Consider the following 14,019-nt stretch of genomic DNA (forward strand, 5'->3'; position numbering starts at 1 on the left):
CAGAGAAGGCATAATTCAAATAGCAGAAGACTACTAAAGAGAATTATACAAGGAGTGAGGGAATGATGCCAGCAGTGGGGAAGATAGATGGAAAATTAGTAATACTTATGACATACCCGCCATCCTTCTTGATGAGGTAGAACATGCAATGAAGATTAAGAAAGCCCTGGGGGAAGATGAAGTTATAAAGTTGTCAAAATTGGGAGGAAGAGACATGGCACAAAACTGGCAAGACTCTTCCCAAAATTCACTAGAAAAGGTGTGATGCCTAAGGAGTGGAATAATAGAATCATAGTTTTGCTGCATAAGAAAGGAGATAAATCAGAAATTGGAAATTATAGACCAATTAGCTTGTTATCCCACATCTACAAATTGTTCACAAGGGTCATTACTAACAGATTAGAAAGAATACTTGATGAGAATCAACCGATAGAGCAAGCTGGCTTTAGAACAGGATTCTCAACTATGGATCACCTTCACATAATGTCACAGCTAATGGAGAAAGCAAACGAATATAAAACACCATTATGCCTGGCATTTGTGGATTATGAAAAGGCATTTGACTCCATACAGCATAAGGCAATGTTTTGGGCACTGGAAATACAAGGCATTGATACCCCATATATTATGATTTTGAAGAAAATATATGAGAACGCTACTTCCTTTATTAGGCTAGTCAAAGACAGTAGCAAATTTAAAATCGAGAAAGGAGTTTGCCAAGGCGACACAATATCTCCGAAGTTTACTGCTGCCCTTGAGGAAGCTTTCAGAAGATTAGACTGGTCGCAGAAAGGAGTCAATGTGAATGGAGAGTACCTAAACCATTTACGTTTTGCAGATGACATTGTAGTCATAAGCCACAATCCCAAAGAATTAGAGGAAAATCTTAATCAGTTATGCAGAGTTAGTAAGGATTTTGGACTAAAGATGAATATGGCTAAAACAAAAGTAATGATGAACAAGTATGCCATAGAAAAGGGATATAATGATTGAAGCAGCAGTAATTGAAAAGGTGGAGTCATATACTTATCTGGGACAAGTCATCAGCTGTAATAATGATAAATGGCTAAGTCAAGAGAAGAATAAATTTTGGATAGATAGCATTCAGGAAATATAGTCACATACCGAGGGGAAATATTCCAATTTGTCTGAAATGTAAAATAATGAACGAATGTATACTACCCACCATGACTTATGGAAATGAAACTTGGGCAACTCACCAAAAGAATGGAAGAGAAGCTGAGAACTACACAGCGAAGAATGGAACGAATTATATTGGGAATCAGACTGTTAGATAAGATGAGAAATGTATGGATCAGGCAGCAAACTCAAGTAAAGGACATTATTATCAAAACTAAAGAACTAAAATGGTCTTGGGCAGGACATATAGCTCGAAGACATAATGAGAGATGGACTAAGAAAATAACAGAATGGTACCCAAGAGGAGCTAGAAGAAAACTTGGAAGACAACGGAGATGGACAGATGAAAATCATGAGTTTGTGGGTAGTAAATGGATGGCCATTGCACAAAACAGAAGGAACCGGAAAGATGCTGGAGAGGCCTTCATCCTGCAGTGGATTGAAAATGGCTGATGATGATGCAAGAAAGCAAGCTTATATAGCATCAGTCAAAAAAAAAAAAAAAAAAAAAAACCTTCCCATTTCACCCATCTGGTTACTCCAAATGTTTGTCTAGTTCAGCCTTAAATTTATTTAGGCTCTCAACTTCGAAAACAACAGATGGAAGTCTGTTCCAGCAATCAACTACCATTCGGTAAAGGCAACTTCTGCACATCTATTCTACACCTGTCTTTCCTCAATTTGAATCTATGCTGCCTCAGGTTCTTAATCTGAACAAGCGGAAGTATCCCATCAGCATTAAGCCTGCTCAAACCATTCTTAATAAGGATAAGCCGCACAACCATTTGCTTTCCAACAAAAGCATAGAAGGCTGCATGGCCGTCTTCTATGCATTTAAATGCTTGGCACCTAGGGGCTTCACAATCTGAGAATGAGCATGTCTTTTTGCATTACAAGATATATTATATTTATTTTATATAAAACTTAAATTTTGTGTGTGTAACTTCTATAAAATTTTCCTTGGAGCAAAGTTTTAGTATCGTCCCTATTTCTGAACTGTCACTGAGGAAATAATGACACTAAGGACAATAAACTTTGAGACTATATCAGAGTGACAAAGTAATATAGCTCTAATATTTAAATAGTAATCTGTGAAAATCCTTTGATCATAATTTTGTAATTATAACTCTGAAATTACTGCTTGAACCATTATATAAATGCTTAACACTGTTTTAAATAGTTGAGAAACTTTCAGAAAAGAAAAAGTTTCCATACGTTTTATTTATTAAAGAGTAAATTTATTTCTCTTTTTTATCTATCACACACAGTACCTCTGATAGGTGTTGAAGGTTCACTTGTACAAGAAGCCTCTTCATCAATCACTGTATCAGTTAAAGGTGCAGTGAGAAGATGATATTCCATTAAATGGTCCCATAATGAGTGAGAAACAGAATTTTTCAATTTATTTGTTAGTTGTTCCATATCTACTTTTCCAACACACCATATCTGAAATCGTACTAGAGCAATAGGACCTACAAAAATTGAACAATAGCAAATGAAAAATATTCAAATGAAAACATGCACAGAGTACATAATTCCTTAAGAATTTACTATAGATTATAATGAAAGTCATTTTTATAATGCACAAACTGTTCATAACTTAAAGAAATACTTTTAATACTTACTTTAATTAAAGTAGATATTAAAAACTTTAATACCTACTTTAATGTGCTTGGCTTGATGATGGCTTGAGGATTTAGAAACTAAAAGGTACTTGTTAATATTAAACAATAATTTCTGTAGGTAGTATTTCCAGGAAATATATGGAGAAAAACTAACCAAAGTAAAAGAAATAATGAAGAAAAGAAGAATAAGGTAGATCAGGGCATTTATAGGTTATACTAGCTTAAAAATATATTGAACTGCTTTTGAAGAAAGCAATGGAATTACAAATGGTAGATGAGACCAATGCAATCCAGGGCACTGTTTGAAGTATGTGAGAAATACACATGTAGAAAATGTTCAGTTCAGTTATTATTCACATAGATGTTCAGTTTCTACTGCATGCTTGCAACAGCAGTTACTCGCTTCTGGATAGAGTTGAGAATTTTTAGAGATATTGGGTACTGAATTGAAAGTTTAATTGGCACAAGAGCAGCTTTGGCCATATAGTGCTTATCAGTGTACCCTATAAAGCAGAGGTTCCCAAACTTTCTTGGTTCACGGCACCCTTTGTCTCAGTAATTTTTCACAGTGCCCCTAGGCCAAAAGAAATACCTCACAGTTCCGTTTATTAAGTAGTTAGGTCCAAACAACTTAATAAGTAATGTTGAAACTGTGAACTACCTCGAGCTAGTAGTTCGCACAGTGTCCGACAGATGTCTAGTTCACCTTGATAATTTAAAATATCCCGCGGTGCCTTTGTGAGTTTGCTGTGGGGTCCTAGGGAGCTGTGGTGAACAGTTTGGGAGCTGCTGCTATAGATTATAGGAGTTAATTATAATTGTCAGTAACAGTTTCACACAACCTAATTTGTAAAAATGGATTTGTTTTGAATATGTGAATATTTCAAACAGATTGACATTAACTCCAGTGACACACTTTAATGTCAGGGGTTCCTGCAGCTATGATGGGAAGAGAAAGAAAATTGTCTATCCTGTTGATTATGAGGGCAATCGACAAGTATGTGTTTCACTGTGAGCATGGTAAAGCAGTGGAGGACATTAAGAAGAACCATCTCTAATTAGTAAGAATAGATGAGTAAGGTGTGTGTGTGTGTGTGTGTGTGTGTGTGTCTACCATGTAGTCAAAAAGATGAGAAGTCATCCACAAGGATGAGTTCCCATCTATTTGTATGGGAACACGAGCTCTACAATTGTGGTTCATGTTTTATTAGCATCAGTTTATTAGTCAACCGACTGACTTTGCTATTATACTATCCATTGGGGAAATCATGCAATAGTAATGAAATGATACAGCAATATGAGCTAGGTCTGCGTTAGTTGGAGCGTTGGCTGCTCCATCTGTGTGTGTTCATTCCCTAATATTCCAATGTGAGCAAGAATCCAGCAAAAATCAACAATTAACTTGTTTTCCTAAATTTGTATCAGTTGAGGGTGAATTTTCTTCAAAACAAGATGCAGGGCTGAGCCACTCTATAAATAATTGATGCACTAAGTAGTCTGTATATGTTATGTAATTGGTACAAGAAGTGAGGTAAAATTTTCTAATTTAATTGTAAATATCTCAGCACGAAAATGTTCCTTCAGCTGGTAGAGAAACAGAGCTGGAAATGGAAGGAAAGATGACTGCACTTACAGCAGTGCCAATTTTAGAACCATCAATATATATACATCTTGGTCAAATGTGCATTATCCTGTATATGAACTTCATGGAGTTTCCTAATATTCAGACTGATTTCTCCATTTGAAGAAGTGATTGTCACAGGATGACAAGTAGGAGTTCCATGGAGAGGCTGCATTATCTGGTTTTTGATTATTCTTCAAAGGTATTTTCCAATTTCCTTTAACTCATGTAGCTTGAGATCGGCAGGCTTGTTTCCTTTGGTTTTATTTCTGTAATACACGTCTGCTTTGGATCAAAAAGGTATGCCCAAATTGGATAAGCAGCAATCTGGATTTTTTTATTCAATAATAGCATTTTCAGTAATAACTTCGAGAGCTTCAAATATACACACTGTGAAGTTGAGTTGAGAATGACTTTTCAAGTGCTACAATGTTAGGGCGAGAGTGAACATTTCAAGTGCTCTCTCTCAAAATGCAGAAAAATGCAGTTCTGAGAGAGCAACTGAAATGTTCTACTGTGTAAAAAGTTTTGAAGTAATAGTGATAGAATGTCTCATAATAAAAGAGTACCAAATTAATATATTATGCTGTAATGCCAGGTAGTATCAAAAAGCTTTCTGCATATCAATGTAAACCATTACCAAGTGCTCATTTCTCATGAATGCAATGCTCATATGTAATTTTGCTTTAATCAGAACATCCAGAGAGGATCAATTTTTGAAAAATCTGTACTAATTTAAGTTAAACACATTCTGGGATTCAAGGTCGCAAATAACACAGGTAGACACAGATCAAATAATCCAGAGTTTTATTAAGACAGCTGGAGCCAGATTGACTAGTAGTTGTGTGGATCTGAGTGAATCTTTAATGAGGCTTTGGAAAAGTTAAACTGAATGATGACAGGAACTAGGATAAGAGTATTGATTTGATTTGATTTGGATTTTGATTTTATTGGCGCAAAAACGACTATGGTTACACTGTGCCAAGAAAAGATTAAAATATCAACAAAGATAAATTCTGGTAACCTTTAAAAAGGTTACCTCATCAAATTGTTAGTTATATATATACAGTGGAACTTCTCTATTACGAACTTCTATTTAACGAATTTCTCTATATTACGAATTTTTTCGCAAAACATTGCACCTTGAAACAAAATTACATGTAAAATTAACCCCATATAGCGAAGTGTTAGTCTCTCTATAACGAATTTTTAAAAATATACGACCTCCTTCCCTCCGAAATTACGCATTAGCATCTGGAATTAATCATTCTTTTAGTGAATACTTGTGGTCATTGACGCCCGTAGGAAGGTCTTTGTTTCATTTTTGTTACAGTTATAAAACCAAATGGGTTTTCTTTAAAGTGGTCATAAACTTTACAATAAATAGGATAGATTTGTAAATTGATGTTGGCTCAGGGGAAAACGAAATTCGCTGCGGTAAGCCTTTAGCGTGCTGCGGCGGCAATACATAGAATGATGCCATAGTCGATTTTTAGTAACGAACGCCTACTGAGTGACATTCGCTTCTCACCTCAACCGTACCACGTGACCTTCCTGTCAATCATTATGTGATATGTCCGTTCTCATCTAACTGGACTCCTAGTAGATGGTTTTCATGAAAAAAAATTTTTTATTATTTAGTTCTTTTAGAACAATTTGTCATCAATCACATAGGCTATATGCTCTTGTATTTTTTTTTTTTTTGAAAAGTAACATACAGCATACATTAACCGTAAATTTTATATATGAATGAAAGTCGTATATTTCTTCAAAGTGATTGATAGGAAAAGTCACGTGATACTGTTGAATTGGCAAGCAAACGTCATTGAGTAGGCGGTACAGTACTAACAATTCACTATATGGCCAGCGCAGCGAAGTTTGCGGTGTATGTATCGGCAAGAGCTACAGTCCAGTGATTTTTTACATTTGGGGAAAAAATGTCGAAGAGAAAATGTTTAAGTATTAATGATAAAGTAAAGATTCTTCATGATATTGACCAGGGTTTTAAGAAAAAAGATATTGCGGAGAAATACGGCATACCTGCAAGCAGCTTATCTACGATTTTAAAAAATCGAGAATCAATTTTAAATGCAATTGAAGGAGCAGCAGACAAGAAGCGAATTAAGTTGTGTATATATGAAGGTGTTGATAAAGCTGTTCTAAAATGGGTGCAAATGATACGTGAAAAGAATATACCAATATCGGGTCCAATAATTAAGCAACAAGCTCTGAAATTTGCACAGTCCCTGGGACATACAGAATTTAATGCGAGCACTGGGTGGCTAGATAAATTTAAGAAGCGCCACAGAATTGTGGAAAAGGTTATTTGTGGAGAAAGTGTTAATGTAAGTGAAGAAGATTGCAACAGTTGGAGAACAATACCTTAAAGAAGATTTGGGAAGAATATGAACCTAAGGATGTTTTTAATGCTGACGAAATGGGTTTATTCTTTAAATGTTTACCGAATAGAACCCTTGCTTTTAAAGATGATAAATGTTTTGGCGGAAAACAAAGCAAAGAAAGAATCACTGTGCTAGTTGGAGCAAATATGACAGGAAGTGAAAAATTAAGACTTTTAGTAATCGGAAAATCAAAAAACCCAAGATGTTTTAGAGGCACAAAATCTTTGGAAGTTGACTACACCTTTAATAAAAAAGCATGGATGACCAGTGATATCTTTGAAGACTGGATATTAAAACTAGACAAGCGTATAACAAAAGAAAAAAGGAAAATCGTGTTGGTAACTGACAACTGTCCAACACATCCTGCCAGTATTTCTGCCAAACTTAAAAGTGTGAAGTTATTGTTTTTACCACCAAACGTGACGTCAAAACTCCAGCCAATGGACCAAGGCATAATTAAAAATTTTAAATTTCATTATCGAAAGAGAATAATAATGAAGATTGTCAATGCGTTATCAGAAAATAGAAACTTGGAAGTTACAATTAACCTTAGAGATTGCATCTCTGAACTGGCAAAAGTTTGGACAAACGATGTCACTGAATACACTATTCAAAATTGTTTTTCGAAAGCGGGATTTGCATTGAATGCAGAAGTCGAACATCAACTGGATGAACAAGAACTGCCCCTTTCACAACTGAAAAACTTTTGGAAAATATTAGAATCGTCCGGAAACATCGAAAATGAAATAACATTGGATAGTTATGTTTATGTAGATCAAGACCTGACTACAACAGAACATCCAAATGAAGATGAAATACTGCTGAACAGAGTTAGACACGACCATGATCATGAAGAAATTAACGATGACGCTGAAGACACATCAGAACAACCCGTAGAAAAGCCAACTCGTGAAGAAATGATTAACGCTTTTAAAACGGTTCGTATGGGTCTACAGTTTTGTGAAAATGTTCCTGATAATGTTTTTAATGCTCTGAACAAATGTGAGGTTTTCTTTGAGAATCAGACATTTTTTAATTGTACTGTGCAAACGAAAATTACGGATTTTTTTTAATTTGTGATACTTACTGGCGAAAATTGTGTAAGCGTAATTTAAATAAGTGTTTTTGAAATAAAATACATTAAAAATAAATGTAGATTCATTTTCATTTTCTAATTAAATAACAATTTCTAATAAAAAAAGATATTCTCTGTATAACGAAATTTCTCTATAACGAATTTTTTCGCTGGATTTATAGAATTTATTATAGGGAAGTTCAACTGTATATATATATATATATATATATATATATATTATGTGAAGTAAAAGTTAGGCAAAAGTAATAAAAATAAATAAATATGGCTATGTAGCTATCATTAGAGGCAGCAAATGCACATCCTCCACATGATGCCTAATTATATCTGATAATTAAAATAAATATGATATTTAAAATAAAAACATCAGCCAGTAGTACGGCAATAATGCAGAGCGAAACGAAACGCAAAATAATATAAAATAAACAAACTGGGAAGGGAAAGTAGAGATAATAGGACAAAAAGGTAGTCGATAATCCCCTGTATAATTTAGTCAATTAAGTCAAACCCAATTAATAGAACATGATGTAAATTTAAAATAATGCCAATTATAAATAATTTAGCGGAACCCCCTCGAAGGTACCAGTTCCAAAAGACGTGAAATATCACCAAATACGGGTTAAAGAAACTACCAAAAAACTAAAATATCAAAATAATAGACTGACCATCATGCCCCATATCGACAGAGGACCACGAGGCCAATAATGGTCATGACCATTATTGGCCTCGTGGAAATCCTCTGCATTGGTTGATCTATCGGAGAATGGAGGAGTGGTTTGGTTCTTCGATATTTCTGCCTTTGCGATGATTTGTATGACGATTGAAATGCAGCGATTCCATGACCATTATTGGCCTCGTGGTCCTCTGTCGATATGGGGCATGATGGTCAGTCTATTATTTTGATATTTTAGTTTTTTGGTAGTTTCTTTAACCCTTATTTGGTGATATTTCACGTCTTTTGGAACTGGTACCTTCGAGGGGGTTCCGCTAAATTATTTATAATTGGCATTATTTTAAATTTACATCATGTTCTATTAATTGGGTTTGACTTAATTGACTAAATTATACAGGGGATTATCGACTACCTTTTTGTCCTATTATCTCTACTTTCCCTTCCCAGTTTGTTTATTTTATATTATTTTGCGTTTCGTTTCGCTCTGCATTATTGCCGTACTACTGGCTGATGTTTTTATTTTAAATATCATATTTATTTTAATTATCAGATATAATTAGGCATCATGTGGAGGATGTGCATTTGCTGCCTCTAATGATAGCTACATAGCCATATTTATTTATTTTTATTACTTTTGCCTAACTTTTACTTCACATAATATAAATTAATGGTAGTAGTGGGTTGATATGCTAAATAAGCAGCGCCTGTGCTGCCATCTATTCCTTTCCTTTCTATTATATAAGCTGGTTAAGCTTGCATTATGTCAGTGGTGTGGCTCTGATCTAGAGTGCTGTCTGTTCTATAGATTATTTTTCGCTGCATAAGGACCACCGCCATGCAAATCCTCTGCATTGGTTGATCTATCGGAGAATGGAGGAGTGGTTTGGTTCTTCGATATGTCTGCCTTTGCGATGATTTGTATGACGATTGAAATGCAGCGATTCCATGACCATTATTGGCCTCGTGGTCCTCTGTCGATATGGGGCATGATGGTCAGTCTATTATTTTGATATTTTAGTTTTTTGGTAGTTTCTTTAACCCTTATTTGGTGATATTTCACGTCTTTTGGAATTGGTACCTTCGAGGGGGTTCCGCTAAATTATTTATAATTGGCATTATTTTAAATTTACATCATGTTCTATTAATTGGGTTTGACTTAAATGACTAAATTATACAGGGGATTATCGACTACCTTTTTGTCCTATTATCTCTACTTTCCCTTCCCAGTTTGTTTATTTTATATTATTTTGCGTTTCGTTTCGCTCTGCATTATTGCCGTACTACTGGCTGATGTTTTTATTTTATGTGTGTATATATTAATAGCTTATAAATGTGTGTATATATTAATAGCTTATAAATGTGTGTATATATTAATAGCTTATAAAAACTTAAAAACTGCTGACACGTGGTCGTTGTCTGATAAAATCTGACTGAGTGTATAAGGCTCGGTTGGATGGGTAAAAGCGGTAAAATATATATCGCAAACATGGGTAAAATTAATGTAATCTATTAAAACATGCTTTATTGATAAAATGGTGTCGCAAGACTCGCACATAGGAGGGTCATCTGCCCTCAGCAGAAATGAATGTGTCAGATGATTGTGTCCTATGCGGAGTCGAGCAAGAACAACTTGCTTGCTCCGATTCCTGCGCAGACTGGACTGCCATGTTTCTATTACAAGTTTATCTGGTATAATTTATTTGTTCTCTCTCTATGCCATAGTTCTTGGCATTGGGAATATATCTTGTTGCATATTATTTGCCTGTAGTCTGTATAAGGGGACTGATAGGCAACGATTATTAGTGGGAGCTGCTGATTTGGCTGCAGTGTCAGCCAAATCATTTCCCCTTATCCCAATGTGGCTAGGAATCCAGCAGAAGCGGATATCAAACTTGTATTCATGAAGAGAATGTATCTTCTGCCTGAACCTGTCAGAGAACTGGATGAGATTTGTCTCAAAGATAATAAAGCCTGTAATACATTCAAAGAATCAGAAAATATTATTGACCTTTGGCATTGACAAGTTCGAATGTGATCCAAGGCTAACTCTATAGCATGCAGCTCTGCAGTGTACATGCTGGATTCAGGAAGAATCTGCTGAGATATTATAGTGTCCGGAAAGACAACAGCAGTTCCTACGCACAATTCAGACTTTGAGCCATCTGTGTAAACTGGCAGGAAGTCAGAGTGCTCAGCTCGGTGTGCAGAATAGAGCTGCTCGTAGATAGATGATGGAGTCTCAGACTTTACCCATTTCTTAAGGGAAAAGTCGCACGATGGGGTATGAGCATGCCAGGGTGGAAGAGTTTCTTTTGGCATTTGTGCAACCTTGTCTACCATGATGATAAACTTTCTGAGTAGCTCTTGGACATGAATACCAAAAGGTTGGTTTGCAGTCTGACGGATATTCTACAAGTTTTCCCAACGTGGTTCAAAAATGGATATCCACGAAGGATGGTCTGGCAGGGATTTCAACTTTAAAGCATAGTTTAAAGACAACTGCTTACATCGAAGGGATAATGGTGGTTCATTTGCTTTGACGTATAAGCTCTAGACAGGAGATGTTCGAAATGCTCCAGTAGCGATACTGATAGCCTGATGGTGGACATGGTCCAGCCAGAGACAGTGTCCTTCGATTCTAATTTGGATTGTACAAGTGCACGGTAAATTCATAGTAAGGTGCACCTGTCTGCTCCCCAATGCATAGAGGAGAGAGAGCGAAGAATATTTAGTCCCCTTGTGCACTTTGTACGAAGTTGACAAATATGTTCTAGAAAGGTCAACTTTTTATCAAACACAAGTCCCAAGAATTTTGTGTCTGACACTACTGGAATAGCATTTTGTCCAAGCCTTAATTCAGGTTCAGGATGAAGATTACACTTACGACAAAAGTGTTGGAAACGGTCTTCTCCGGCAAGAACCTGAAGCCATTAGCAAGTGCCCAGGAATTAAGGCGATTAATGGCTTGTTGCAGTTGTCTTTCAATAACCCTCATGATGCATGACTGGCAAAATATGCTAAAGTCATCAACATAGAGGGCACTGTTTACAGTTGAAGGAAGCTGTTCTGTGATAGAATTTACTTTGATGGTGAAAAGCGTGACACTTAATACTGATCCTTGTAGTACTCCCTCCTCTTGGCAGAAGGGACGAGAGTGAGGATTGCACACGAATTTGGAAAGATCGATTGGCTAAAAAGTTTTTAATAAAAATGGGGAGGTGCCCTCTAAGACCAAGGCTATGCAAATCTTTTAAGATACCAAATCTCCAAGTTGTGTCATAGACCTTCTCTATGTCAAAGAACACTGACACCAAATGTTCGCGTTTCAGGAAAGCATACCAGATGGATGGTTTCGGTCAAATTAAGTGAACAAGAGTTGATCTGTTTTTTCGGAAGCCGTACTGGATGCTGGAGAGAAGTTCATTCGATTCTAAATACCACATTAACTGAAAATTAACCATTCTCTCCAGGATTTTGCACAGACACTCGTCAGAGCAATAGATCGGTAATTAGTGGGGAGTTTAGGATCCATTCCTGGCTTTGCAAAGGCAAGCACAAATGCCATGCGCCAGGAATCCGGAAATTGCTATTTTATATAGATTCTGTTATACAGAACAAGCAGGCGATCCATAGATGTTGGTGAGAGATGTTTAAGCATTTCATAATGGATGTCATCTGGTCCAACAGCACTTGCCTTGGAATGACAGAGAGCTCTTTTTAGTTCCTGCAGAGTGAAAGGCATGTTGTAGGGAAAAAGGCGTTTTGGTGTGAAATTTAGTGCCTCTTTTTCTCTTTTATGTTTCAGGACCAGGAACTCTGGGGAACAGGATGATATCCCAGAGATGTTTGAAAATGTTTCCCCAAGAGCATTGGCTATTGCAGTGGGCTCTGCAATAGTGCATCCATTATAGTCTAGGATCAATGAGGGGGTGGGATGATATTTTCCCTTCATTTTTCAGATTTTATCCCAGACTACCTTAGTGTTGGTAGACTGGTTAATAAATGATGTAAAACGGATCCATGATTCCTTTTGACTCTGACGGCGAATGTAGTGTGCTTTGGCTCGCGCATTTGAAGGCTATTAGATTAACAGTAGTAGGATATCAGCGGAATATCCCCAACAATTTGTTTTGAGCCTTTTTTTGCTGCTGTGCATTGTGAATTCCACCATGGTTTGGGAAATGGTGGAAACCGGGCAGATGTTTTTGGGATGGCATTTGCAGCTGCTTGGACGATATTTTCTGTGATGTACGTTACTGCATCACTGATAGGCTCCTGACTGACAGTACTGAGGTCAAAATTTGTCTGATGTTGGAAGGCAGTCCAGTCAGCCTGATCAGTCTTCCACTGTGGTAACCTGAAAGGAAGACATGGTCTCCCACTGTGTAACGAGGTTATCACAGGGCAGTGATCACTTCCGTATGGGTTCTCCTCCACTTCCCAAGTGAGTGAAGGGAGTAGAGAAGGGGAGCAGATAGAGAGATCAATGTCAGAAAATGTACGGGTAGGCATGTGGAAGAAGGTGTTTGTTCCAATATTTAGAAGGGAAAGGTCATTGTCATTTACCATATGCCCCATGACTCGTCCCCTTCTATTGATGCTACCACTACCCCACAGGGTTTTATGTCTATTAAAATCCCCGAGAAGTAAGAAAGGGGAAGGCAACTGCGTTACAAGATCATCAAGGTCTTCCTGGGAGATGTCAGTCCCAGGTGGCAAATAAATAGAGCAGACGGTTAATAAAAATCTCACTGTAAGGCAAATTGCAACAGCCTCTATGCTGGTTATAAGCAGCAAGGCCTGAACTGGGGTCTGGTTGCATACAAGGATAGCCACTCCTCCATGAGCAGGACCATCCACAATTCTATCCTTACGAAAAATTGTGATAAGTAGATAAGTCTCCTGCAAGAAAAGCAAACTGGCTCGCGCTTTTGCAGGAGAGCCTTGATGTCATCAGTATTTCACTGGAATCCACGACAATTCCACTGTAGGAATTTAGCCATTATTTTGGCTTGGTGGGTCCATCAGGCGGCTTCCGAGGTGCTGAGGGGTTACTTTTGTCAGTCTTGGATTTATCTTTTTTGGGAAAGTGTGGACGCTGTACTGTGTCCATTTCTTCCTCCGCAAAGAGTTCCAAGACTGATTCGTCCGGTACCTCCTTATTCTCTACACATCCATTGTTTCTGGTATTATGGGTGACACTTCTGAACTTTTTAGCTTTTCTTTACCACTTGGTTTTGGTAGTGGTGGAGCACCAGGAGGTACGGACAGAGGAGTGGCAGCCGATTATGTGTTTTTGGTGGGCTTTTGTGAACTCAATAAATAGCGTGCAATCGTAGTGAATGACTCTCTTGGTGATATAGTCATCTCAGCTTGTGTACCGATAGTGCATTTAGCAGAAACCTTCTGAGCATATGAAGGTTTCCCGCTATTTATTGGTTGGATACGTTTTCTGGCCTCTGGGT

General features: G+C 37.0%; 1 protein-coding gene across 1 annotated transcript in view; it reads right to left on the reverse strand.

Annotated features, from left to right (window-relative positions):
• The window catches only part of LOC150086960 (KICSTOR complex protein SZT2-like), a 1,378,951-nt gene that overhangs the window by 434,322 nt on the left and 930,610 nt on the right, over positions 1-14,019 (reverse strand). Inside the window, exon 45 of the mRNA XM_090372336.1 lies at positions 2,412-2,612. Coding sequence (XP_090228462.1) covers positions 2,412-2,612 — 201 coding nt within the window. The remainder of the gene's footprint in view (positions 1-2,411; positions 2,613-14,019) is intronic.

The sequence above is a fragment of the Mastigoproctus giganteus genome, chromosome 4 (assembly GCF_048544385.1).
Source record: "Mastigoproctus giganteus isolate SK-2022 chromosome 4, ASM4854438v1, whole genome shotgun sequence".
NCBI classification, from domain to species: Eukaryota; Metazoa; Arthropoda; class Arachnida; order Uropygi; family Thelyphonidae; genus Mastigoproctus; species Mastigoproctus giganteus.